We start from the raw sequence: 27,850 nt of genomic DNA, 5'->3' as shown, positions 1-27,850 counted from the left end.
AACCTTGATGCTTTGCCCAATTTTTTAGGCACCATGCATAATTGTGTTCATTTTATAGCACTCAATACATTCCGTTCCCTGAGGTGTAAGGATATATCAGGTACTAGCTGTAATCAGCCCCAGGAGTCTTCAGATGAAAGCCAAGGGCCTCACGGACAAAGCACCGCATGAAACTATATGTTATGTCCCATTTTTCAGGCAAAAAGCATAATTATGTTCTTTTTATAGCACTCAATAAATTCAGATCCCTGCTGTGTAAGGATATATCAGCTGCTAGTTGTAATCAGTCAGAGCAGTCTTCTGAGGAAAGCGAGGTTTGTGGATTTTGTAATTCCAATGGGGCTTGCAACTGAGGTTACTGGCCCCTCATAATTAAAGGAACCTCGTAATGAGGTCCATTAGTTGGACGGGCCTGGCTCCAGCATAAATCAAACAAGCATTTACAATGCAATCGGTCTCGCCTTTTGGACCTTATATGTATTTAGCTAAGCAGCACATTAGCCTGGGTGCTGAAACATCACCTGTTCTTTAACATGGAGATAAAGTAAGCACCAAACTGCGTGGCACGTCAGGTATGAGAACACATGGAGAGAAATATTGCCTTTCAGTGGGAAATGGAATAGTCCAAACCTTTGTTTTTAATATAAAATCTGGGCTTTAGGTGGTCAGATCACTGAAAATACAAGATTTGAAACAAATATTATTGTCTACGGGTGCTCGTGGAAGACAATTTCTATAGACTGGAATCTAGAGAATTCTAAGGTGATTCTGATATTTTACTGACCTCTGCTGGTCTTTTTTTCTCAAGAAAGTTAAATAGAGGCAGTTGCCATAAAAAAATAAAAAAAATAAAGTCCTTAAGCAGAAAGCAATTCTGGTATTTTACTGACCTCTACTGGTCGTTTTCTATCAAGACATTTATATAGAGGCATTTGAACAAGCAGAAAGCAATTCTGGTATTTTAGTGACCTCTGCTGGTCGTTTTCTAGGAAGACAGTTGAAAAGAGGCAGTTGAACAGAAAACAAAAGTCCCTAAGCGGAAGCAGACAAGTCCTAGGGCTGATCTTCAGAGCCCACAGAGTACATACACATATAGTATATACTAAATTATATACAAGAGGTCTCGAATGCTCGACCTAAAAAGGAGGGAAGATGGGGCATGACATCGCTTCTATTTCTGTCTTCAGCTCAGTCTTTTGAAATGTCAACTTTTAGATGCAACAAGAAATCCTGAGTAATTTACATTGCTGGCGCATTTCTGGGAATGCAGAGAATGATCGAAAGACAAAGGGGGGAAAGGCAAGAAAATGAGGGATGTTTGATAATAAAATACACATGCAAGAAAGAATGACTGAATTGGAAAGAGATAAATAGAGAGTGAGACAGTGATTTGGGCAAGAGGGTCTGTGAGTCAGAGAAAGCCAAAGGAGAAGAAATACACACACAAAAGCACAGACACAAAATAAAGTACAGAATGAGGGGAGGCAAAGGGGGGTAGCCAAAATAGGACAGTTAATGGAAATGGACATGTGGAAGGAGAGTCAAAAGGGAGAGGATGCAGAGATTGACGAGAAACATGGGACACAAGAAAATACATGAGCCAACGAGAACCGCCTACAAGGGAAAGGTGAGCACTGTAGAAGAAAAATATTGTGAAAGAAGCCCTACATTAATGGATCACCTGAATTGCTACCTGTTATGACCCTGCTAAGGGCATGATTACGAGTTGCTCGTAATATTCTTACTCCTGCTTCTACCCCTGTTTACACTTGGGTCAGAACTTTGAGTTTGAAGGTATTTAACACACCCAATATTTATGGGTTGCATTGAATAGCTCAATCTTAGTTAAATTTCTGCACGTCAAACCTGATGAAATTTAACAGAGTAAATCATACAGTATTTACTGTATCATGCATATTTAGAGGCGTTAAACACCAATATCCGCAAGTTATTCGCCATAGACTCGTAATAGGTGTTATAAATTGCACCTGATAAATAACGTACCCAGTGGTATTGCTATTTATCAGGGGTGATAAATTCCACCTAAACCCGTAATCAGTCCCCAAGTCTTCTGTGATATCCTACACATATTTGACATCCCTTCTTCTGTCCATTCTTGGTGCACTGCTCATCTGAACCTCTTTTTTTTCTTTTGTTACTCATTCCAAGTTTTTCAAGCTTCACCTGTAGTGCTTAGAAATGGATTATTTTCTGTATTTTTGATTTACAAAAAATAGATAAATAAAGATACGAAAAAGACTTGGGATAGCAAGGGGCACATAATTATGGCCAATGTTTAAAAGGTCATGCCTTAACCTCTTCAGTGCCCATGACGAGATAGTCTCGTCATGGAGCACGGTTGCGCTGTGCCCATGACGAGACTATCTCGTCATGAACCCCGCCCGCTAATGTAACGCCCGGCACAGGGCGGGGAAAGGGCGTGGCACTGAAGGGGTTAACAACTCAGGCAAATCTCTTACTTACATATGAGGTGCTCTTCTTTACCTACACCAGCAGGCACTATGCTTTTGGCTTCTTTGGACCCCACTGAATCACTCCTGGAAGCCAGGGACTAGCAGCTAAGCAATGTCTACTTGTCAAACCTCAAACCAATATAAAAAATACAGAAACAACTATACATCAAACAAATACACAGATTATGACATATTTGATTTAATTCTTAAGTAAAAGATATACAGAAGTCAAAACTTTAGTTTAAATGGGAAGGTTGGAGCTTTTCAAAATGTTTTTTTTTATTTCTAAATACAAACAGATATGCTAGACTCTTTGCATTGTTATTCCTAAAACATCCTCTCCTTAGTTCGGCACATACCAGTGCTTCAACTAAGGTCACCAACTGTCTACACTAGATTTTGTTTGCTGTTCTTGTGCTATTCCTATAAGTCAAGTTAAGGATACAAACTTTAATTTAGCCTACAATTTCAAATTCCTTCACACTTATAGAGCGTTTGTCAATATTATGTATTGCTTTTTATGTGTATATACTTTATTAGTCTACTAATATTATTTCCTTGTATAAACAGTTAGGTACCCTCTGTGTAGTGGGCCCGAGGGGTCAGTGGACCCCAAGTGAAGAACCACTGACTTATACCATGCTGTTAGTTATATCGACCTTACATGTAGCTACAACAGCCATGTTAGAAGTGACATATGACATGCACTCAGTCATATACATCATGCACTCAGCCACACTTTCCACATTCTTATCTATATAAGCCATACTTTATCTAATTTTCTTATGTTTGGTTCTTAGGCCACACCATCCAGCAAAACTAATTTAAGGACTCTTGAGTGACTCCCTCCCCCAACTTTTTCACTATACTTAATGCACAACCTGAACAAACCCACAAAACAAATATGGACTAGCGTGTGGATCCCCTCATTGAAAAATGCTAAAAACAGACACAAGTGCCTTTTGCAAACAGGCTACTTATGCAGTTAGTACAATGTTTCACCTTCTCTCCTGCAAATGAAAATTAGCATTAACAGAAGTGAAAGAATTATCTTTGCAAATGGAGCCCTTCATTAGTCAGCATCCTCTTTAAGGTGCTTACCTGGGAAAGCAGTGTGCAGCAGTCACCACCCACTGGTTTGATATCAGGGACCCTCCGCAAAGGTGCCTACTGTTGTAGCGCAAGCTAATCTGCCAGGGCCACTCTCCGTTCTGGGCCCCCTGCCCACCCACGATCCGAGCATTAAAGGCTGGTTTTCCACACGCTGCAAAGAAAACAAACATTTTGGCCAAGTAATGCCCACAGTCTTGTTCAGAAGTGTAAGAACTAAATAGTGGGTGACAACTACACATACAGTAAAGAACCAGGTATATTACATTTACCAACCCTTTGAAAGTATATCATCGAAATTTGCCCCAAAACTTGGATAGTAATGCTTAAGGTCTTGAAAAAACTGGAGACTGCAGTAGAAAAAAACACAGCTCTGCTCTCTTGCTGGTGTCATTGTTGCTGGTGTCATTTTATTACATAAACCTACTTTTGTGAAATGTATTTGCAAACTAACATTAGCAACTGTTGTGACGTTTGAAATGTTTTCAAGATAACTTTATATGAGTTGCAGAGAAAACGTCGGCTATTCCACGAGAATAGAGAAGAATTAATAATTACCATATATATCTACCCAATTAACTCTCAAAACAATGTCCAGGAGAGTGTGGTTACAAACCCCGCCTACTTGAAACCTTTAGTGAATTGTTTGTGGTAAGTGCCTTTTTCGAACAGGAGTTAAGCCCTCACCTTCACTGTGTGGCATGCTTCTTTAACGGGCTCTACGTTTAGTACAGGGAACACTGCCTGTCGATTAATTGTCTGTTCTTAATAGTCCTTTCGTCCAAGTCCGTGGATCTGCTCATGTTCACGGTGTCTGTCTGCAATTTTTTTTATCATACTTTCTCAGAGTATCCAATGTTTTTGTTTTACCCAATGGATATAACACTAATGATTGTAAAATCGTCTATTGCACATAGGATCACAATTGAAAGTAATCAATTGATGTTGTTTCATCTGTGCTAAAGAAAGCAAGGTTTGTTCCGCATGATATAGTTTAAACTTTTTTCTTTATTTTTTTTATACAGCCTAGAAAAAGTAGTATGCAAACTGTAAAACATGTGTTGTCTGGTTCTTACTTTAACTGATTTTTTAAAATAAGGACGCTCTTTGTAACTTGAATAGAATTGCACTAAAGTGAATAGTTATTCAAAAATCGTCATCAATGAAATACAGATGGACTATGATTGTTTGAATGCTGACGTGTTTATGAAAGGTGTCCTCGCTTTCTATCCTTTGGTTTCCATGTGAAATTGATACCAATGGGGTTGGTGGCTCACCATAAAGTGCGGGGCAGTACAATCTCTTGTGTCTTGTTTATTGTGAATAATGTGGAAATAAGTATAAGAATACTCAAGAAAAGACTAACAATTCAGAATCAATGTCTTAGTATAGCACAATACATGCATTACCCTATCCTTCCTTTTAACATAATTCAGCTCCCTGAGGACATCTCACAAAAGTAACTAAACTATTCTCCTGGACACTTACGAAGGGAGAAGCTTGAAGTACATCAAAAAAGGCACCTATGTAAGTACACATTTGGCATGTTTTCTTCCTTCCTGCTGTGCCCCGGTCATGACATCATTTAAGGAACTGTATTTTTTGGAACGACAACGGCATTGATAATAGCAGTGGCGTCTGGTACGGTGCGTGGGTTGGTCTCTCCTCCACTCCTCAAACAAGAACCACCCAGGCTCCTCTAAGCCAATCAGCACCCTGCAATGCAGTGTTGTGATTTGTCTGAGAGCCGTGGTTCGGTGCTCAGACAGGGAATGGGAGCCTGGACATGTTCTCCACCAAGGCTGTAATGCAGCCTGGGTGGAGAACATGCACCATGCATATGACGATATGGCCGGGCCAAGACGGCCGGCCAAACTGTCAGGTGCACTTTAGAGGGCAGCAACCACTCCTCCTCCCTGGTGTCAAGGAAGCCAAGCCCAGCCCTAACATGGTGATACTAAAAATAAAAGGATAATAACTTCTGTTATTATCATTTTTTGTTCCGATTACACTGTTCAGCGAGCAGTGGGGCGATGCTCCTCTGCTTTCGCGAAGGAGCCCCCAATGGTTAATAGTTTATGGACTATAGGTTGGAATGGCATGTTTCATGTTTGTACTTTGGATGCCTTCCAGAACACAGGGCAGAGATTGATTCTCCGGGCCAAAATGTGTTGAGATTCCATAAGTAGGGTTAGGGCAGAATAGTTCTCTGACTCACGATGGACCAAATACTCTTTCTATTGTTGTAGCTGCTTGGTCTGGTGGCTCAGTGGACTAATGCATCCACTGCAAGAGCCTGTGTTTGACATCATGGTCACATGGTTCAAATCCTGGCGGGTCCACTCAGCCTCTCACCCTTTCTGAGCTTGATAAAATGAGTACCATTGAGCCGGGTAAAAAGAAACGTCTGATATCCAGCGCCAAGATGCCCCTTTTGGGGGGGGAACGTGTGCTCTGCAAATACATGTTATGTATTGTATCCTGTAACCTAATAAATCTACTTAAAACTACATCTTGGCTACGGACCTCATCACTACATTATGTTAAACTCCTACCTACTTACAGTGACCACTTTTATCAGTACGCCATCATATTCTTATGCTTCCAGAATTTATTTGCCCTAATAATTCTGTTTACTATCTCAAGCGTTCATGTAATTGTGAATAAATATTTTAAGTTTCAGCTTGTCATATGATTTTAAATCCAGACTTTGATAGCTGTGTTCAGAATATTATCTAATCTATCTTCATTCTCCTAATGATGTGTCCTCCAGAACTAGTCATGATTCTCTGTGGAAGTGTGTTTCCAGATGACCATTTGGCATAAATACTGTGTCCAAAATATCGCCTATACAAATATTAACCCATGGGAGTTGATAAAAGGAAATGTGCACCCATTGGGACAATATTTCTGTGAAAAAACTTTCAATGCAGAACATGTATGTCAGATGATAATGTTGTATGCCATGTGCTGACATACAACTGGGAGAGTTTGTACCGGTTACGTACAGATTTCTTTTTTCAATAATATTTGTGATCCCAAAACTAAGGTTTGCTCCCTGATGTCCTATCAGAATGATAGACACATTTCATGCAATGCTCCTCAGCATTTCTCCACCAGAAAGTCATGAATTTTTACCATAGTCGGTTACCAGCACTGGCTGCCGCTTGGGATCTCTTGAGGAACTCATCCAGAAAAACAGGAACACTTTTAAAAAGCTTGGTGCTTGTTGCAGCACTTCTCAGCTTCTTATTGAAGGGAGGGTGGAGTTATTGCCTTAGCACACTCCGGATCAATAACTATGTAACCGTGCCTTCATCCACAGAACGTGTCGGTTAATCTATACCAAAAAGTATCAGACATGGCCATATAGTAACTCTTTTCAGCCTTTTACAAATCAGAAATAAAAATGACGAATTACCTTGATCAGATATCAGGACACCTGAAAGAAAAAAAAGCATGTATCAATTGATTTTGAACCTGGATCAATAGGTACAGATATCTGTGGCTCAACCGGTTTGATATCACAATTACACCAAGTGTGCCAAATCAAAGACCCCAACACAAGGAAAGTACGACGTACTCATCCAATAGCGTATTTACTTCTCACCTTCGGCACATAAGCATTTAATGTTCCTTTTTATTCTGATTGTGTTTGCTTAGACATAGACAATGGCAATCAAAAACTACCAAAGAGTAGTTTAAAATAGGATATTGCATAGGACTGTACAGAGAAAAATAAGATCTGCTCTGAGAATTTAGTGAAGCTGAGCTTAGCCACTGGGCGTTTCAAGGAGAAATATATTGAGGTACAGGCAATCTAGCATAATGTGAGAGCAGAAGCCCTGACTGTCTCCTAAAGGAGCTATGAATGTGCACTTGCTGCCTCAGTTAATACCAGAAGTCAGGTAATATTCCCTAGACCAGATAAAGAAAAGACTAGCTGAATATCCTACCAGCCAATGAGTCTGCAAAATTCCATTATAAAATATTGATTGAAATCTTGGCAAAGTGACTGGCACATCTTCTCCCTTCTAGATTACTGGAAAGGCAAATTGGATTTATTCCATGCAACACTCTCTATGTGGTTGGGGCTATTAACAATGTTGAAACAACCACATTCCTTGTTGCTCTTTTACCGCTGGATACAGAGAAGGCTTTTGACCTACTTATTTGTGATTTTTAAAATGTATTTTTATTTTTCCTTCTTATATTTACGGGTTTTCCACTCAGTTCACCAGGTTGCTTCGTCTGTATATAAAAGAGTCACTTCTAGTCTGGTTTTGGAAAGCAAGGCATTATAGTGTTAGCGTTGAGAGCGGCACCAGTCAGCGCTGTCCCCATCCCCATTACCGAATGCTGTCAACATAGAGCCTCTCGCTGGGATGATTGGGGATATCCTTTCGTGCCCTGTGTGCTCTTGTTTAATTGGTCTATGCTGATGATGTGGGCCGCTGTTTGTACTCAGTGGGGGATATTCACAGAGAACATCTGCTAAACATCACTAAAAAATGCTAGCGCAACTTTACACATCGCATCCTATCGTGTGAAAATAAACCTGTGTCAACGTGGAATTCACAACAAGGCGGTACCATGCGATAGTCTGCCGAAACCGTGGCCAATGTCCGCAATACAACAACCTCGACGGAGATAAAAACACAAACCACAACACAAAAAAATGTGCGATGAGCCCATTCGTGATGAGGAAAGCAGGGATAAGCACCGCAGGGCCTGCGTCACACACGGCAGGCAGGAATAAGCACAACAAAAGCCTGAAAAAGAAAGACAAACCAAATAGAAAACAACAGCCAAGCACAATGGAGGTAACCCGAGCCAGCAGACAACCCCACAAGCCCCATTGGCAACATAACATTGTACATGGCAGGGCATCTTGGACAAGGTGAATGCAGTCTGAGGGTGGAGGAGGACAATGGAAGAAAACCAGTACATCCGGAATGATGCGAAAGGCACAAACAAGCAGAAACACACCAACAACAAGAAGGCCGCAATGCACACCTGAGGTGGGAGTCCAGCGCCACACCAGGAGCTGGAGGACCTGGAGGAAATGGTGTCCACCACATCAGTCTGGAGATGGTAGCAGGACTCGGGGACCGGAAACTGCCCAAAACAACAGAAACAACAGCAACAGGGAGAGGAACCAGCAGGGACTGGGTGGACGGCGGGAGATGGGCACAATGGCACACATGCACAATTAAGCACAGCACAACTGCAGACAAACCATGCCCAAGAGTAACAACACCAACCAGGAGCACAAGTCACACAACCCGGCAATATCACACCACTGAACAAGCACAGAAGTGAAAACCACACTGCCTTAAAGGGAGAAGGGTGAGCCAAATAAGAGCTGAAGGGACATCTCACACACAATGCAGCACACACACATAGGAAACAGAGCACCCCAACATCGAACATAATGTGGTACAAACAGCAACATTTGCACAACCGAACACAGGATACAAGTGCACCCGCCTGTGGCCGGTAAACGGCCATATGCATCTGGCTAAGCACGAAACAGGGACATGATAATGCACAAGTACAAACCCACAGCCCTGATGGGGTAGCAATTCACGTATGGCAGGGAGCCAGAGAGTCCGTGGCACACACATTGGCATACAAATCAAGACACAACACAGTTGGAGACAAGTGAAAGTGTGGAAACTTTATCAACAAGTGCGTGTCAGTACGGCCAAGAGAAGTGCCACGATATGCAGACCAATGCAGCAGCATGTCTGAATGAGGAACGGAGGAAAGCGCCCATGTCCACCTCGGGGGAGTCCATCACCAACACAAGTCAGCGCCAACCCGCGTTGGTTGTCTGCGCATGGATCAAGAGTTCAGGCCAATGCAGCCATGTCCACTGTTGTCTTGAGACATGTGACCAGATTCCCAACATGCAACCAGGCATCGGGACATGTGCAATGGGTCACATCCAGTTGTGACTGCAGGTTCCTTGTCACTCGTCCATGAACGCGAGTGCAGCAGTGTAGGCCAACATCTCCAATGAGCGATTGTTGTCCACCACATCTGACATGTCGTTGATGTAATCCATCAGCTGACCCGGACAGATGTGCTGACTCCAACCACTGGACCCAATTTGCACCAAAGCCCAATTGGGTAGTGGCTCAATGTGCTCACTACACACGACGACTCATGCAATCTCCCAGGTCCAGTTTCCAGCCTGCATGCCAAACATCCATGCATGCCGTAAACGGGCATCACAGTGACACTCCTGGTCGTGGGCCAACAGGGGGTGCACACACACATCGTACTCCAGGTCAGCTACCGTTACGTTGGAGAGGCAGACATCCATGGACCACTCAAATATGCACGAGCGACAATGCAACACAGGCTGAATGCAGGTGACGTCTGCAAGGGGGAAGCTCAGCCGGTAACTGATCCGCTGCACTGCCAACGGCAGTACCCCCAGTACATGCAGCTGATGTGCATGGTACAGGTCCACGTGACTGGAGTTGAGCATGTGTCCGGAATGGTCTGCCATTGCGTCAGTGGCTCTGCTTGAAGCGGCACTGGCTTGCCCTGCGCCAGTCCTGTGGATGAAATGGCACAGCTCGGTGCAATGAGCAGTGTCTGTGTGCAACGAGTGCAGGCCTGGGGTGGGAGTATGTGTGAAGGCCATTTCACGAATGCTAACTACGACCAAGGACTTCTGCATGTGGGATGTGTACACGTTGGTCTCACATCGGGCAGTGCGTAGTGTGGGAGTCACAAGCAAATGCTATCGTATCTGTCAGGGGCTGCTGGCCACATGCAATTTCCTGCTCGGAGCTGCAGATGTGCCATCGCCTGATAGTTCAGACAAAGGACCTTTCATCCCTACAGTAACTTCACCATCTGCATGCATACAGGAGATGTACAGAGGCCTGTCGTGAGTGTGGTGGGATGTCTGCGACCCTGGGAATCATGGATGATATGCCCAGCACGTGGCACATGAGCGGCCTCACTGTGTGTTACGTTGCCACACAGCTGCTCCTCCCTCCCACGAGCCCGCACACTTGCATCACGTGCATTCCTACAGCACACCATTGTAATGCCTGTCCACGCATGTCCAGCGGCATGCCAACAACCCCGTGATGCTGGCCTTTGAAAGTGTGCGGCCACGTGAGTGTAGGCCAATGGTCCGGACACGGCGGACACAGGTGTACAGCCCATGGCTGGCTGTGATCGCGCTGCGAATTAGGCCAGGCAACTGACTCATGCATCCGCAGGACTGATCCACATAGCACTTGGCATGCATGTGCCAAGACCTGAGAGGTTTTGCGCTCCTACATGTGCCCGTACGTACGGGCCCGCCCTCCTGGTGCATGCTACATTGCAACATTGACTACTGTGGCCCTGGTTCCAACAACACCCCAACACAGAGACACACTTACTGCACTTCGTGCCCAAGGCCAGGTCCGAGCCACACCCTGCTCCCCTTACCAAATAATCACACCCTTGCGCTGACCTGACGTACGCCGGACCAGCACACACCGCTTGTGCATGTAGGTGGGTGCGTGCGAAGCTACATGTCCAGGGTCACTGCCAACGCTGAGGTGACATGGTAACATCCGCTGAAGACAGCACACTGTGATGTTGTAGGGCCTGTGCCGATCATGCTGACACAATGACCACACAGACTCACTTGCTCCGATGGTGTACTTGGTCTGTGCCCTCTTTTCCTTCTGTTCCCCTCACTGTCCCCGTGTTTCTCTGCCCGTTTTTGCCTTCTGTTCCCTTCATTGCCCCGTAATTTTGTGCCCGTTTTTGCCTTCTGTTCCCTTCGTTGCCCCGTAATTTTGTGCCCATTTTTGCCTTCTGTTCCCTTCGTTGCCCAGTAATTTTGTGCCCGCTGTTGCCTTCTGTTCCCTTCATTGCCCCGTAATTCTGTGCCCGCTTTTGCCTTCTGTTCCCTTGCTGCCCCTGTAATTCGGTGCCCTTTTGCCTTCTTCTCCCTTCGTCGCCCCTCACCGCTCCAGCTCCAGCCACTGCGTCCCCTGCGGCCCGCCCCCCTGAACCCCCATTCACTGCCCCTGCCCTGCCTCCCGCCTCCCATCTGCTCCTCCCTCCCACCTCCCCATATATGGTGGTCGCGCACAGTGGGGCAAGCCTGTCTGCGCCCATCCGCACCTGGACTGCACCTAGTGCCAGAACCCCTGGTCCCTGCGCCCGCCACGACGACCGCCGTCGCTACGATGCCAGCACACTCCACGCTCTCAACTCTGGACGGACCCACACCTGCTTCAAAGCCGCCCCGAAACGCACACAGGGTCCCTTCACCTGCCGGAACTGCAGCTACACCAGCCTCAGAGCCGCTGAACCACCCGCCAAGAAAGACTACAATCACCTCCGATGCATCCTACTGAACACCCGCTCCGCACGCAAACATGTCGTCGAGCTCTGGGACCTGCTCAACACTTCATCCCCGGACGTCACCTTCCTGACAGAGACCTGGATAACAACTCCTCCGCACCCGACATCGCCATTGCCATCCCAGACATCTACAAGATCACCTGCAGAGACCGCCCCAACGGAGTCAGAGGAGGAATCGCCATCGTCCACAAGAACAGCATCAGGGTCTCGACCAGCACTGACGACACTCTCAGCACCGCCGAACACATGCATTTCCAGATCCACACAGACCCCAACTCCACCCTCGGAGGCACCCTCGTCTACAGACCTCCCGGACCCCGACCCCAGTTTAGCGACTCCATTGCTGACTACATGAGCACGCACGCCCTGACCCCCACCGACTACATCCTCCTCGGAGACCTGAACTTTAACCTTGAGAACAACAATGACAGCAACTCCACCACCCTGATCAATAATCTCGCCAACCTCGGACTGAAGCAACTCGTCACAACGCCTACCCACTCCGCCGGTCACATGCTTGACCCTGTCTTCTCCTCAAGCTCCCACATCTCCTTCATCCACACCACCGAACTCCCCTGGCCCAACCACCACTGCATCCACTTCACCTTCCAGAAACCCACCACACACCACCGCATCCAACAGATCCCCCGCTGCTGCTGGAGCAAAATCACTGAAGACCAACTACACGCAAACCTCGTTCTCAGCCCACCCACCGAACCCTCCAAAACAGATGACGCTGCCCACAGCCTCAGACGCTGGATCGAGAACTGCGCCAACACCCTCGCCCCGCTGAAGAAACCCTCCTACAGAGACACCAGCAAGAGGGCCAGCTGGTTCAGGCCAGAACTCCTAGCCTCCAAGCGAGCCTGCCGGAAACTAAAGAAGAAATGGCACAGTGAGCAGACTCCGGACAGCCACACAACCCACAAGGACGCCATCCGCAACCACCATCACCTCATCAGGACTGCCAAGAGGACCTCCTTCAAAGACCGCCTCAACAACAACGCACACAATAGCAAGGAGCTCTTCAACATCGTGAAGGATTTTTCTAACTCCAGCTCCAACACCAACGACATCCCACCGTCGCAAGCCCTGTGCGACTCCCTCGCCATTTTTTTCCACTTCAAGCTAGCAGACATCCATAACAGCTTCAACACCCAGACAGCCCCAACAGACATCAATACAACAGACTCTCTGCACACCATTGACCACGACCCCCTGCTAGCCTGCCTCGATGACACCATCAAGATCATGAGCACAATCCACTCCGGCTCCTCGTCAGACCCATTCCCGCACCACATCCTCAACAAAGCCAGCAGCTCCATCCCAACCCCATCTGCGCAACATCATCAATCTCTCCCTCTAGACCTAGACCTTCCCAGAGAGCTGGAAACACGCCGAGATCACTGTCCTACTCAAAAAACCCAAGGTGGACCCAAGAGACCTCAAGAACTTCCGGCCCATCTCTCTGCTTCCGTTCCCGGCCAAGGTCATCGAGAGGATCGTCAACCGACAGCTAACCCAATACCTTGAAGAAAACAGAATTCTGGACCCTTCCCAGTCAGGGTTCCGCAGCAACCACAGCACCGAGACTGCCCTCATTGCCGCCACCGAAGACATCAGGACCCTGCTGGACAACGGTGAGACTGTGACCCTTATCCTCCCGGACCTCTCCACTGCCTTCGACACTGTCTGCCACTGCACACTACGCGCACGCCTCCACTCCGTAGGGATCCGAGACAAGGCTCTGGAATGGACCACCTCCTTCCTCTCCAGCAGAACCCAGAGCGTCCGCCTCCCCCCATTCTGATCCGAAGCCTCCGAGATCATCTGCGACGTACCCCAGGGATCTTCCCTCAGCCTGACACTGTTCAACATCTACATGGCCCCGCTCGCACACGTCACCCGACAGCACGACCTCAACATAATCTCCTATGCCAACGACACTCAACTGATCCTCTCCCTCACCAAGGAACCCATCACCGCCAAATCCAACCTTGACGAAGGAATGAAGGCCTTCGCCAACTGGATGAAGATCAGCCGACTGAAGCTGAACACGGACAAGATGGAGATCCTCATCCTCGGCTCCAACACTTCAGCCTGGGACGACTCCTGGTGGTGGACGGCACTGGGGGCAGCCCCGACACCCACCGACCACGCACGCAACCTGGGAATCATCCTCGACACAACGCTCTCCATGACCAAGCAAATCAACGCCGTCTTGTCCTCCTGCTTCAACACCTTCCGCATGCTCCACAAGATCTACAGGTGGATCCCAACAGATACAAGAAGAACAGTCACCTGGGCCCTCGTCAGCAGCAGACTTGACTATGGAAACGCCCTCTATGCAGGAGCCCCGACCAAGCTCATCAAACGACTGCAACGCATCCAAAACGCCTCTGCACGACTGATCCTCGACGTACCACGTCACAGCCACATCACCTCCCACCTGAGAAACCTGCACTGGCTTCCTGTCACCAAGAGGATATCCTTCAAGCTCCTCATCCACGCACACAAGGCACTCCACAAGACCGGCCCAGCCTACCTAAACAGACGACTTTACTTCTACATCCCCAACCGCCAGCTCCGCTCCGCCGACCTCGGACTCGCCACCATCCCTCGCATCCGTAGAACAACCACGAGCGGAAGATCCTTCTCCCACCTCGCCGCCAAGACCTGGAACACCCTCCCACTGAGCCTACGACAGACCCAAGACCTGCTGACTTTCAGGAGGCTACTCAAGATCAGGCTGTTTGACCAGTAGCAGCCCTCCTAGCACCTTGAGACCCTCGCGGGTATGTAGTGCGCTGTACAAATGATTGATTGATTGATTGATTGATTGATTGATTGATTGATTGATTGATTGAATGGCACATGCGCAAGCCACATTTCTTAGCAGGCACACATAACGAGTGACACCTGTGTTGGATGTGTGTGGGGTGTGTGCACACCAGCCGGCAAGGGCTGCCTGGTGCAGTCAGAAATCAACAACAGTGTACATCGTAAAGGACACTACCATTCAACCATAAAGGCCCCATGACTTATGCTGCACAGAGTTAGTGGCCCCGGATGCACAGCGTCCTGCACGGGCTTACCGCCACGGGCCACTGACTTGCAGAGCACTGGGGCAGGGTCACGAGTGCAGAGCAGGTTTCCGTAGGTGACAAAGGGGCTTGTCGAGGAGTGTCTCGGTGGACAGTGGAAGGTGTAACCCCAGGGCATGCTGCAGAGGGCAGGACACCGCTGAAACAGTCACTATGGTGGAGATGAATGGAACAGGCACACGTTGGACACCAAGTCCAGCCAGATGAAGATGCAGAGAGCCACCAGGCCATGGACTCAGACGCCAGCAAGGTCAAACCAGATGGTGCCCATGACTCATTGCGCATTAGTGGCAGCAGTGCTGTTTGGTGATGCCGCCTGCGATGAGGCTTGTCCAATGGTGTGGACTCCTCCATATCTTACCCAAGACACAGTTCCACATGTGTGACCTACTGGACCGCAGGCCTGAGGCAGCGGTCAGCACGGGCCATTCACCGAGTGTTGCCGGCTTAGGTTGGATGGTTGGATGTAGTTCAGGTTCAGTGGCACCACGGGACATGGACTTGTGGTGAACAGGGTTGATGGCACCAGGTCAGTTGTAGATAGTGTTCGATCACGTCCATGACTCTGATCCGGAATGAGCCGCATCTTCCTCTTACTCCTCTCCGTGCATTCACTGGTGTGGATTCTGTCATGATTCGTGACTATGTGCTGGATGTGGGACCTACTGGTCCGCAGGGTAGGCCTGAGCCCTCATCCACGTGTCGCCGGCTTGCTCTGAACAGGGTTAGTGGCATCACATGTTTCCGGCTTGTGTTGAACAGGGGTTAGTGGCACCACGCATCGCCGGTTTGCTTTGAACAGGGTTAGTGGCACCATGTGTCACCGGCTTGCGTTAAACAGGGTTAGTGGCACCACGTGTCGCAGGGCTGCAATATGGAATTATGCCTCACTGATCAAAGGGAGTCTGGTGCTGTGGCCGCTGCCACGGACTTGGGGTCACTGCCATTCAGGACTCAGGACAAAGTTCCACATGTGGGACCTACTGGGCCGAACGGGAGGCCGGCGGAGTATGTCAATGAGAAAGGAGTAATGTGGGCCAGCTTTGGGGGGGCAGCGATTGTCTGTGGAGGCTGCAGAGGTCGTGGGACTGGTGCTTGGAGATTGCACCACCACGTGGTGGGCCCTCTTTGACACACGCTGGTGTAGGCAGGTGAATGGAGCCTCATTGGTGCGTTGAGGCAGGCATGATGGGTCTGTGGACCAGCGCCTGGGGTGCAGCAGGCACACAGAAATGCAGGCCCCGCCGTGCAGGACTCGTGGCGGGCTGAGAGGCGCCGCCCTGGCAGATGCGTTGTCCATTGCGAATGAGGACCACGACCAGTGCAACAGGCTTTTTGTTCACACCCCAACACAGGCCTGGCATACGCAAGTCCAACCCACTACGCACGTGCATGCAGGGGCGGATGTAACATGTAACATTTCCGCGTTCTGCCCCACAGCCTTTGGGGACATGGCAGCGTCCACTGGCCACTTCACTCCATGCACCAGCAGTTGATCTCCACATGGCCATTTACGTGGTCTGCACTCTGTGTTCTGTCCGGCGCCTCCACGCCACACCTGGCATTGGGTAGGTTCACATTCCTTAGTCACTTGCCACTCTTGCACATGGTTGCTCCATGCCTCTCCTCACATCCTGCTATTGTGTGTCTGTGGTGCCATGCCATGGCTGGGTTGTGGGCATGGCAAGGCCGGATTCCCGTTGTCGTGTCTGGTTTGTTGACATATTGTGTGTCATGTTGAATGTAGTTGTGCTGCGTGCCCATTGGCGTGAGTTGCATGACTGTGGCTGGAGGTGTGTGATGTGTTTATTTTGGACTTACCAACGGGCACTGCATTTCCATGTGTGACATTCTGGGAGCGCTGGGTGATGATGGACTGTCGGGAGATGTGAGTTTCATGCACTCTGCCTGGGGAGTTGGCCTCGACATTGTTGAGGAGTCCCGGGCGGTCCACTATTGCCTGCACATTCATGGTATGCATGTGCTTTCTGTTGTGGTAGTTGTGTGCAGTGTGGGCAGGGGGCACAAGGGGTACATGTGTACAGTTGATTGTCCCTGACACGTGAGGGAATCCAGCTATGGCATAGGGGCCTTGCTTGGTCTCCAGCTGCTCCTGCACAGTGTGGGTGTCGTGGGGGTGCTGGGGTACCAGGCTGATGTTGGCATCCAGGACAGGTGGGATGACCTTGGATGGGGCTGGCTGTGTGACTCCTCCGACTCTGGCAGTTGTGGGTTGGATGGTACCAGAGGCCAGAATGTGCTGCGCAGCCGGCAGCTTTGTCTACGGAGGGATGTTGGTTGTCCGCTGGGTTGGTACTGTCAGCAGGTGGGGATGTGGGTCAGGATGCAGAAGATGGTTGTCCTTTTGGGCCTGTAGAGGGCAATGTCCTCCTCTGGCGTTGGGTCTGGGTGGCAGGTTCTTTTCAGGTGGGTCCGTTGTCTTTGTGTACGCTGCCTCTGTGGTGTTCCCAGGAGGGGGTGCGGGATGGGTCCTGGGGGTGATGGCGGGCCTGGGGTGGTTGCGGTGGGTGTTGTGGCCCTCATGGGTATCCGCGTTGCATGATCATTGTCTGCATGGCATCTGTGGGTCTTCCGGTGTGGCTCTTGGCTGGGCTCCCTTTATTGCTGCAGGTAGTCATCCTGCTTAACACCAGCAAAAGGCAGATGTGAATTCCCTGCTGCTACCGCGGCTTATCGCCTGTTTTTGGTTCGCATCGCAGCTCTGGCAGTTCGTTGTGAAAGTGGTGTTGTGGTTTTTTCGTGTGTTTTTGCACAGTAGCGCCTACTCTGTATCTCATTAGGGTTAGTTGGTGGTGTCCACCATGGAGATAAATGTTGGGGCAGTTATCGCGGGAATACTGGCGATGTCTGCAGTTTGCACCAGCTTGTGAATGGGGTGTTAAATCTATCTCCACTTCTGATGCGTTAAGGTGGAGATGAAACGGAGATATGTTCTTGTGAATATCCCCCAGAGACTGGAAATGTGAAACAGTTGTTTAGTATTATTGAAGAATACTCAAGGGTGTATGGCTATAAGATCAATACTTCAAAAGCAGAAATGGTACATTTGAACTAGAACCAAGATATGCAATATAGTCGAGGGAGAGAACATTGGAAACCAGTGAAGTACCGATGGTTATAGAAAATAAATGGTCGCAGGAACTGTTCAAGTTAAACTATAAGACCCTTTTGGAAAAAATCGAAAAAGAACTGACAGTCTGGTGTTTGATGTGCCAGCTCAAACTGCTAAAAATGGTTACACTCCCTCAGAGTCTCTTCCTTTTTTCAAGCGCTCCTTGTGTACCTTTTCTTTTTAAATTAAATCATGTTATAGGGAGCTTATTGAGAGATGGAAAATCAAAGCCAATAAGCAGTTGGAAATTGACATCATCATCAGATAAAGGGGTTTGGGTTCATAAAGGGGTTTGGGCATGTCTGGAGATAGAGGTCTATTTCTTTGCTTGAGCTATGCAGTATTTAAAAGGATGCTGCCTCCCATGACTCAGGGACTGTTCAGTTGTGTGCTACTACATCTGATGATCCAGGAGCATGGCTACCACAGATCTTTGGCTCCAGAGGGTCAGATTTCAAGTGCCAGCAGCTCTACCAGATGAATACTTGATTAGACAGAACACCTGAGTCGAAAACACAGATGATCTGCTCCTCATACGGAAACATCTGAAGCTCCCTGAAGAGATAACTGATTCTGGAACTTAGGCAGTTACAAGAAAGTGGGAGCTTAATTACTTTTTCGATTATTCACTAGTGTCACAGGATGCCAGCACTAGTTTCGTTTTTTAAACAAAAAAAATGTATACATTGGTTTGAAGAAAGAGGATGGGGTGAATATTAATATTTAAAAGCTACTTTCTCGACGTGGATTTAGGAAAGGCGGTTACTTCAAGAATCAGTAGTAGTTACATTTATATTCTAGTATAGATTATTGAGGAGGAATAGCTCTATGCACTCCTGGGCGTCCATAGAATCCCACTAGCAGGAAATCTGAGAACAATCCAGTATGACACGACTTTGCACCTTTAGTAAACCTGAGAGAAATTGAATAAGCCCTCCTCAGCCTGCGCAAAATGTGACGCCGACCCTTGGTCATGGGAGTATATGTTATGGAGCTATGTACGTTTAGAGGAATTCTGCAAGCAAGCTTTCTATCAGTGCAGCACAATATTCAGGGTCAGAATTGAACCTACCATAAGGATAGCTCTGATCAGGGACATAGTAAAATTCCCAGTGGTTCAGAAGGAAATACATAGTTTAGTCTTTTTAGGGTCACTGTTTGCAAGATCTATTATAGCACAGGTATAGAAATTAGATGAGTTTCTTCAAGCTGAAAAATGGAGAATGAAATTGTTAGACCTACCAACCTTGCTGTAGTATTTACCCAGATTTGTTGCTGTTTCTTCATCATTTTTTGCTGAACTCAGTTTTGTTGGTTGTAGCCCTCTGTGCTCTTTACCCCTGCTAACCAGTGGCAAAGTGTATGTGCTCTCTCCCTCACACATTGTAAAAGTGCTATACACCCCATCAGTGCATTAACTTTACCTGGAAATTCCAGGTATATGGTACTACTTGGAGCCATAGTCATGGCCTGTAAATTAAATCCTACAAGGGGGCTACAGTACACACTGTGACACTCTCTCAAGAAGCACTGTAAAACATGTGTCAGGCCTGTCACTGGGGCCTGGGGTGAAAAAACCCCATTTCAACCTGGCGAAATAAACCTCTGCTAGGCTTCAGCCTTCCTTTTTAATACTTATGTCAACCCTGAAATAGCCCCTACAGGCTAATAGGGCAAGGCCCATGCTATTTAAAAAGTAGGGGAGGTGTATTTACATTTTACACGATCTGACAGTGAAAAACACCTCAAGTCGTTTTTTGACTGTAGCAAGGCTGTCACTCCCATAGACTAACCCTGCGTTACCTTATTACACTTTTTAAATGGTAACCTCAGTTTAGAGACATCTAGAAAAATGCTTCTTCCACTCATTTGAATTGTAATTTAAAAGTCTATTTATTGGTACTGTTGGATTTTAAGTTACTATTCAGAAAATGCCACTTTTAGAAAGTTGTCATTTTGCAGGCTAATCCCAATGTGCCTTTCTGCCAGTGTCACCTGTCACGACTGTGACTGCCTCTCCTGTGGTGTGTTATGTATTCCTTCCTGACATGGGGACTTAAGGGCCTTGAATGTGGGGCATGGCGTTCCTCTCCTGAGCAGCAGTCTCTGAGTACGGTGCCTACCCCCTTCCTGACCTTTAAGGCTGCCTGCCCTACTATTGACAATTGTAGCTCACACCAGCTGACCAGTACCAACTGGACCTGCCTGACTTATGCTGCTGACCTCTACCTCTGCTGGAGTAAGTCCTGATCAGTAAGTGGTGGCCAAACCGTGACAGCCCATCTCTCCCACCAACGTGAAGTTCCAGCCACACTCTACCCCTCACACCGTCAGCAATTTCCATGTCCCCCGCCAACAAGAATCTATAGCTGAAGCTTCTTGCATGGACTTGGACTCAGAGAAGCTAAATATTTCACCAGGATGAGCCTGGTCCCTGAATCTGACCCATGCCTGTGTGCAGTGCGCCTGAATCGTGACTTTGACCTGGTCCAGCTTGACCTGATATATTCAAGTATCATTTGTGCTTTTTGGTGCTGTTTTCACCCATACATTACAAATTCATAAATGTTATTCTATGTATTGGATATTTTGTTGCTTCATGTCATTTTATTTATTAAATTATACTTTATATTTCTAAATTAGTTTGAGATTTTTTCTTGTGCTGTGTCTTCTTGTTACTACTGTTTGAGTACTGCTTAAAACCTTCCACATTGCCTCGAAGTTAAGCCCGACTGCTTTCGTGCCAAGCTACCAGAGGGTTAAGCACAAGTTTATTGATTGACTTTTGTGGTTCAGATCTCAACACTCTCAACTAATAGCCCAATTTCTTACAGAAATAAAGCACATTATGTCCCAGTGCGCGTGTTTTTATGAGTGGGTGGGCATAAATGGAAAACGTCGGAAGATTTAGCTGGGAAACCTAATTATCAAGAACATAGCTGGACTGAAATGGCAGTTTTCACATGTTTTAGCACTTCTTCCACTGGTATACAAGGTGAAAATGATTTCAGAGTTTCATCTTTTTCAATACAAAAATATTAATGATATGATGAATGATTTTACCAAACCCAGGCCCCCAAAATACACACTTTTGGTTAAGCAACAGACACTTTGACATCTTCTTCATCAATATGTGCTGGAATGTGATTAAAAAGCTGTATCTAAGGCTCATGGTTTTTTTTTATTAACATGTGATAATAATATGTGATTATAAGGTTAGTTTTAGGTGAATGTAAAGAACACGAATTTCTTCTTGCACAACGGCGAATATACTTATATTTCGACCGCTTGCTAATAACTAAAAGCAAATTGTATGAATTTAAGCCTGATTGGAAGAACAATATTTTCCCCATCACTTTCACATTTGTTAAACAATGTAACCGAATTGTACCTGTTTTGTAACCATTTCCAAGCCACACTGCCTGAGCGACATGTCTGTTACTGAATATAATTAAATACAGGTCTGTAGACACTGTATGTAACAACTGAACAATCTATCCTGTTGAAACACGAGTTGCAACTCACAGTTATGACCTGAAATCTTGCTATGCCCGACTCACAAATTAATTCGTGCTCATAATATTGGTCCATGACAGTACAACATTATATGAGAGAAAATCATGTGCATGAGGTGGGCTGTTGAAGATGTGTGCATGACTAAAAGTGTGCAAACACTCTGGAATAGTTCCGTTTGTGGCTGTTCACAAACTTCCCCTGAGTTGTTCTCATTCTAGAAAGGATTAGAGAAAAGGGCTGGAGCTAATCACATTCCAGAGAAGCCAAATGGAAAACAATTGTGCCACTGCATTAGGACACTGGCCTTTGGCAGTGTGCAATTATGGTGCGGAGACAGAATATAGAGTACAAAATATCGAGTTGCACAAATATCGATGGTCAAAAAATATCTGTGAGAAATGGAACACTGAGGGGACTATTTTCAAATTCTGCAGGGGGATCCATCATTTTGTGTTACATCACTGGGAACAATCAAATGTGCAATCCTTTACTTACAGGATAGCTCAGTGGGATGAGCTTTTGCTGTAGAGTTTTTATGCACATGTTTAAATCTAGATATGTTATGATTAACATTGTGATAAAAAGTGTACTATTCAATTTGACAATAAAAACACGTTAGTTAAACTTCAGGAGGCATTTTGGTGTGCGCTACACAAATTGACCCTACTATTGCTTTGGTTATCTGCTCTCAAGTCTATAGAGAAATCAGACCAAGCTAACTGGATGTTAGTTTAAAGGAAATCTAAAAGTATATGATTCTGAAGAAAGACTTTAAAACACAGTATTGAATTATGAATTATTTGGGGGGAGCTCATTCTAAGTCTTTTATTATGACTACCTTGTTAATTATTAAGTTTTGTACAACTATCTGTTTGGGGATCATAATTACAAGGGGTAAGGTCAACTTTGAAACGTCCTGTCATTGCGATCACAAATGCAAGTGGTGCAATGCTAGTCACACTTAGTAATTAGTGGGGATGATCAGGGATGTGTGGAATGTTTCGTTCCGCCCTCGGTATCGGTGGAATTTGGTGACTACCATTACTTCTGTTGCAGAATTTCTCTTCTGCAAGACTCCAGAAATGAGAGCTGGCAAATTTGATTATTTTATAACACGGGCAGTCACAGGTGGTCTTGAGTGGTTGCAGTCAGAGGACTGTTTCTCCAGTAGATTTTCTACTTGAGTGGTAGTGAAATCAACCCAAATGGCTGCACGCTTTTGCACACTGCATGGTGCCATTCACGCTGGTTTTTAAGTGCTGCTCGCGCCACTGGCACTAAATTGCAGCGTGAGCAGCTCAACGTGCATATTTTCTACCCGTTGGCATTGGATCTCACTGAGTTTTTAAGTAACTCAGCAGAATTCAACAGAGTGAAACTCCATGAGTTCCGCCCACTCCTATATATGATAAAGATTGCACCTCTCAATTTTCCACCAGTAAATTTCAGCATGATAAACCTGCCCTACCAAAACTTAACAGATGAAAAGGCGGGAAAATGACAGGGCAAATGGTCCTTAATGCATAAAGTATCAACATGTACATGTTATGTCAAATTTTTGATATCTCAACTTGTAATGGGTACTATGTATCACACCTGTTAAATTCTAAACCCTGGGGTATTGGTTTTGTATTGATATATAGCACTAAGCAGGGCACTCGTAACCAAGGCCTAAATCGGCTGGGCACATAAAGCAATTTTCCAACAAGATAACTTGAAATTAGTTTGCACAATGGTCATATAGTTTTGAAGATATGCTGAGTGAAAAAAAAAGTTTTATGTAAGAGTTGAGGTTGCAGTCTATATCGAATTACCTTTTTTTAAAAGCAAAGTTAAGAAAAACACTTATTAACCTGTCTTTTTTAATAGTCACCAAAAATCACAAATGTCACAATTGTTGATGTTTAAGTAAGAATATTTGTGCTTTCAAGTTATCTGAAGTCCACATCACAGAGATATACAAACACCTACTCTACCAAATGTAACTTGATTGCATTCTCATCACTGTATAGTATCAAATAGTTTCATAATATGTGCTGTTGAGTTTTGAAGATGGTATAAAGTTGTAGCTGTACACATCTGCAACATGTGCCTAAATATACTGAGCTAGCTTGCGGTTTCACAATTCCAGGATTCCAACCTGAGCAATACATGTTGCAATCAGCTTGATGGAGCAGTCACATTAGTTTACTCCGTTTTTCTACCATTTTAAAGCCTGTGAAAGCCCAAAAGGGCAAAATAGCTCCAGTATTTCCAATATAGGTTCAGGAGGACAGGATCCAGGTCATATTTTCATAGTATACACTGACCCTGTAAAATAATTCTATTAATTACAAAGTCAGTGTGTGTGTACCTTAACATCTAGCACAGATTATGGACCAACGCTGGACACCATCATGAAAGATTAAACGATTATGTCACATTTTAAGGGTGGGAGATTATTGATCACTGACCAAATAGCTCTCCCCACTTCATGCAACCCCTCCAGACGTTGTGTGAGTGCTAGGGGGTCGCAGAGACTGCAAGAAAAGGACAAGTGCAGCACCTCAGGGAAGAGGTGTGGCGCCGCGGCCAGGGGACTGACGCTGGAACTCTGGGGTTCACAGTTCGATCTGCAGCAGGTCAGCCCAGCACCATGTGACTCTGGGCAATAGCTCGCTTAATCTTCCAGATGGCCCCCAGCGCCGGGCTGCCTTTGGGTAGCTGTTCACGCTTTACAAATACTGGGTTTACATTCACATTTACCTATCGCCAATGCCGGCCTTTTGATGCTAGTATAGTTAACGTATGTTTGTCCATATCCACTGTGAGCAGTTCACCCAGATGTGGTTTCCATTTTCGTTATGGTATTTTTGTATTCATTTTCCTCAATAATAAATGTGCTGGTTCATGTCTGAATAAAATAAAAATAAAAAGGAGTGGATGAACTACTTACAAGATGTGTCTATGTTTGCGGGTGAGGAGCTCTAAGATAGGCGGGCTGAACAGGCCATGTTGGGCTGCTTTATTCTCAATTTCCACCTTCTGGCACAAGTGTATCTCCTTAAACTCATTCAGTAGAAAAAACTAACTTTTCTGTGTCTCAATAGCTGTTTGCTGATGTATTTATGTAATGGCAATAAAGAAAAAGAGTCAAAAAATGCAGAAGAAACAAAAGGTGAAGAGCAAGTGGGAGAGAAGACAAAAGAGGAGAGAAGCAAGGAATAGATTGAGAAAGACAAAGGGATGGAATTAAAGATGAGTATAGTAAAAGGGGAGGATGTAAAGCAGCTAACGGGATGATGTTCGTCCATCATTGTCAATGAAGACCTTGAATTCTCATTGATTGGTTGACCGGGCTCTCTGAGACCGAAGATGAGTGAGTAGTCCAATTCGGGCATGGAACGTCCTGTCTCGTGTGGGGCAGACATGTGATGACTCCGTTAGTGATGTGCGGCAGCTCTGGACTTGCACGGCTCACGCTCTTTTGAGACTCAGCACTTCACCTCGCCTCGGAGGTTTGCCAGCCTTTATGAATGAGGCTGCGCCATGCTGGATGGTTCCGTGCGCGAGAGTTTCCCATGTGGAGGTGTTGATCTCGAGGGACTTCAGGGAGGCCTTCAGCGTGCCCTTGAACCGCTTCTTTTGTCCTCCATGGGAGCAAATTCCCTAAGTGAGTTCTCCATAGAAATGCTGATTGGAGATGCGCTCATCTGATATTCTGACAACGTGCCCAGCCCAGCTAAAGGGGATAATGATATATAGTGGTAGTATGGAGAAGGAGAGACAGTGAAGGGGCAGTAGGTGCAAGTAAATGAGGGAAGAAGCAGGGTACAGCTCTGGAGTAGATTAAATGATGGATTGGTTTTTTGGCCACGCAGGAACCTGACACCTTTGAACCACATCAGAGCACTGTGACGCACTAATGTTCCAGCATATAAAAACGAAACTGTAATTCTGAACCTATGAACAGCAGTTGCAGGCAAAGCATTGTTCAATGGAAGAGGAGGGGTGTAGGGAGTGGGGGAGCATGATTAGAGCTAGGCTGCAAGGTGTGCTCTGAGTCACTCCTGATTTGTTCCAGAGCAGAAATCGACCTCCCGTCTGCTCACCAATCGCTGCACTAGGAGCTCCTGTTTAGTCTGTGGCATGACTGGGCTGTTTACTACCAGAGCTATAAGTTGCTCAAGTGGTGCCATACATAGGCGTAGGTGTCTGCTGAACCCAAATTATGACTTTCTGTAACCACTCAAACAAGGGACGGGGGGAGAGGGCATTTTTCCTGCTTTCACGAGGGCCTATGTCACCAGTGGCGTGACAAAACATGAGGGAGCCCCCCTGCAGAGGCTGAGGGGGCACCCTCCAGTATGGGTAAGCCTGGGCCCCCGGACTGCGAGGACCTTTGTTACGCTCCTGTATGTCACCCTTGCTGCTCCACTGGTACTGTTTCCTCAGATCCCTTAAAAACAATGTCAACATGCAATTGGGAAGGCGTCTGAGGCCAGTGTGAGCACCTTCAACACTGCTGCTGTGCTTGCAAGCTCCACCCTCCTGCCTCTCCCTCGCACCAATGAAAGCTGAGAGTTCTCATGTTTCCGAGCGTGCCGCACATCAATACTCCAGACTGTCACGCTGAGCACACAAGAAAGCAATGACGTTATCTGTGAAATGTACTTCAATAGACCGAAATCCGAGCCAGTTAGACAGCTCATACGGTCTGTCTAAAAATAACCTGGAAAGCGACAAATAAACCCGTTTCGCCGGTTTCTGACTCGTTCTTGGCCGAGACACCTTCCACGCTTGGAAACATCAATTACTCATCTAATTGAACACCCTAAGGCCCTGCTTTGTCTCTCTCTCTCTGTGTTTTGTATTTTAGGAATATCTTTCTTAATTCAACTGTATTTTACTATTTGTATACTTTGTTTCTTTCCGTTGTTGTCTTTTCATTTTATCTCTACTTATGCATCCCCAATTCTATTAAAGGGTACCTTCAACAGGGTCTTTCTAGAACTCCGGAAGTACACAAACACACATTATTGGAAATGAGGGATGATCAAGTCTCCCTTTTTGCCTCTACTTCTTGAGTTTGCCCCTGCCTCTTGTGTGGCCCTTCTTAATTCACGGGTTGTGTTATTTTGTGAAGTTTGATAAATCACAACTTCATAATTTAAACAAAAAAACCTTTGCTGGTTTCAGGAGTTACACAATTGCAAAGTTTAAAAAACAACAGGGGGAGGGAAATAACCTTGAGCACTATTTAAAACAATCCCCTTGGATGGGAAAAAGAAGGCCCTGGCTGCTGAAATGCCGGTATTGTGTTTCACTGCGGCCACTCAGATAATAAGGGCACCACTACTCATAATATGCCAACCAATAAGTAATTTGGGGCAGATTTACAAGCCCCGTACGCCACATTTGCGCCGCCGTTGCGTCACTTTTGTGACGCAGCGGCGGCGCAAAGCCAGCGCCCTGCTGCGGGATATTTACAACGTGACGCGTCTAGGGAGATGCGTCACGTTGTAAACCCCTGCGTCAAATGTGGGCGTTCCAGCGCAGGGAGGGACTTTCCGGCGCAGGAACGCCTCCTAAAAGTGACTGAGTGAAATCTACAAGATTTCACTTAGTCACTTTTACAGCCATGCTGCGTCAAAACCCTGTGCCTGCTTGAAGCAGACATAAGGATTGACGCAGCATGCTAGGCATAGGGGCACCCAAGCCTTGCTGGAGCTGCGTCGCACTTGCAACGCGACTCCAGCAATGCGTCACCTTTACGTCAGCAGATGCATCACGTATCTGTCTATTCTTGCCCCATGGTGCGCCGCATTGTAAATGCGGCGCACCATGGTAGCGCATGAGGTGTCTGCCGTGACGCAAAATAACTGGTGCATCCCTGCTGATATGCAGGGATGCACCAGTTATTGTAAATCTGCCCCTTTATTGGAACCTCAATGAGAGCAGGATGGGGGCATACTGTTTCACTCTCAACCGACAGTCACAGCTAAAAGAAAAGTATGGCATTAGGTTGATGTCGATCCACCCCTAGTTTCATTATTAGTAGTGTCTCTATTTATCTGTTTCTTTTAATTTCTGATTTACTCCGACTGTCTCTGTTTCACTCTATGCTTGCATATTTCTGTCAA

At 46.4% G+C, this 27,850-nt stretch overlaps 1 protein-coding gene across 1 annotated transcript in view; it reads right to left on the bottom strand.

Annotated features, from left to right (window-relative positions):
• The window catches only part of LOC146811659 (serine protease 27-like), a 227,066-nt gene that overhangs the window by 77,755 nt on the left and 121,461 nt on the right, over nt 1-27,850 (bottom strand). Inside the window, exons 2-3 of the mRNA XM_085618628.1 lie at nt 7,006-7,026; nt 3,576-3,738 (exon numbers count right to left, since the gene is read on the bottom strand). Coding sequence (XP_085474754.1) covers nt 3,576-3,738; nt 7,006-7,026 — 184 coding nt within the window. The remainder of the gene's footprint in view (nt 1-3,575; nt 3,739-7,005; nt 7,027-27,850) is intronic.

This window comes from Triturus cristatus, chromosome 7 (genome assembly GCF_964204655.1).
Source record: "Triturus cristatus chromosome 7, aTriCri1.1, whole genome shotgun sequence".
Lineage (NCBI taxonomy): Eukaryota > Metazoa > Chordata > Amphibia > Caudata > Salamandridae > Triturus > Triturus cristatus.
The sequence above is the reverse complement of the archived record's forward strand: the minus strand, read 5'-3'. Positions and strand labels throughout refer to the sequence as shown.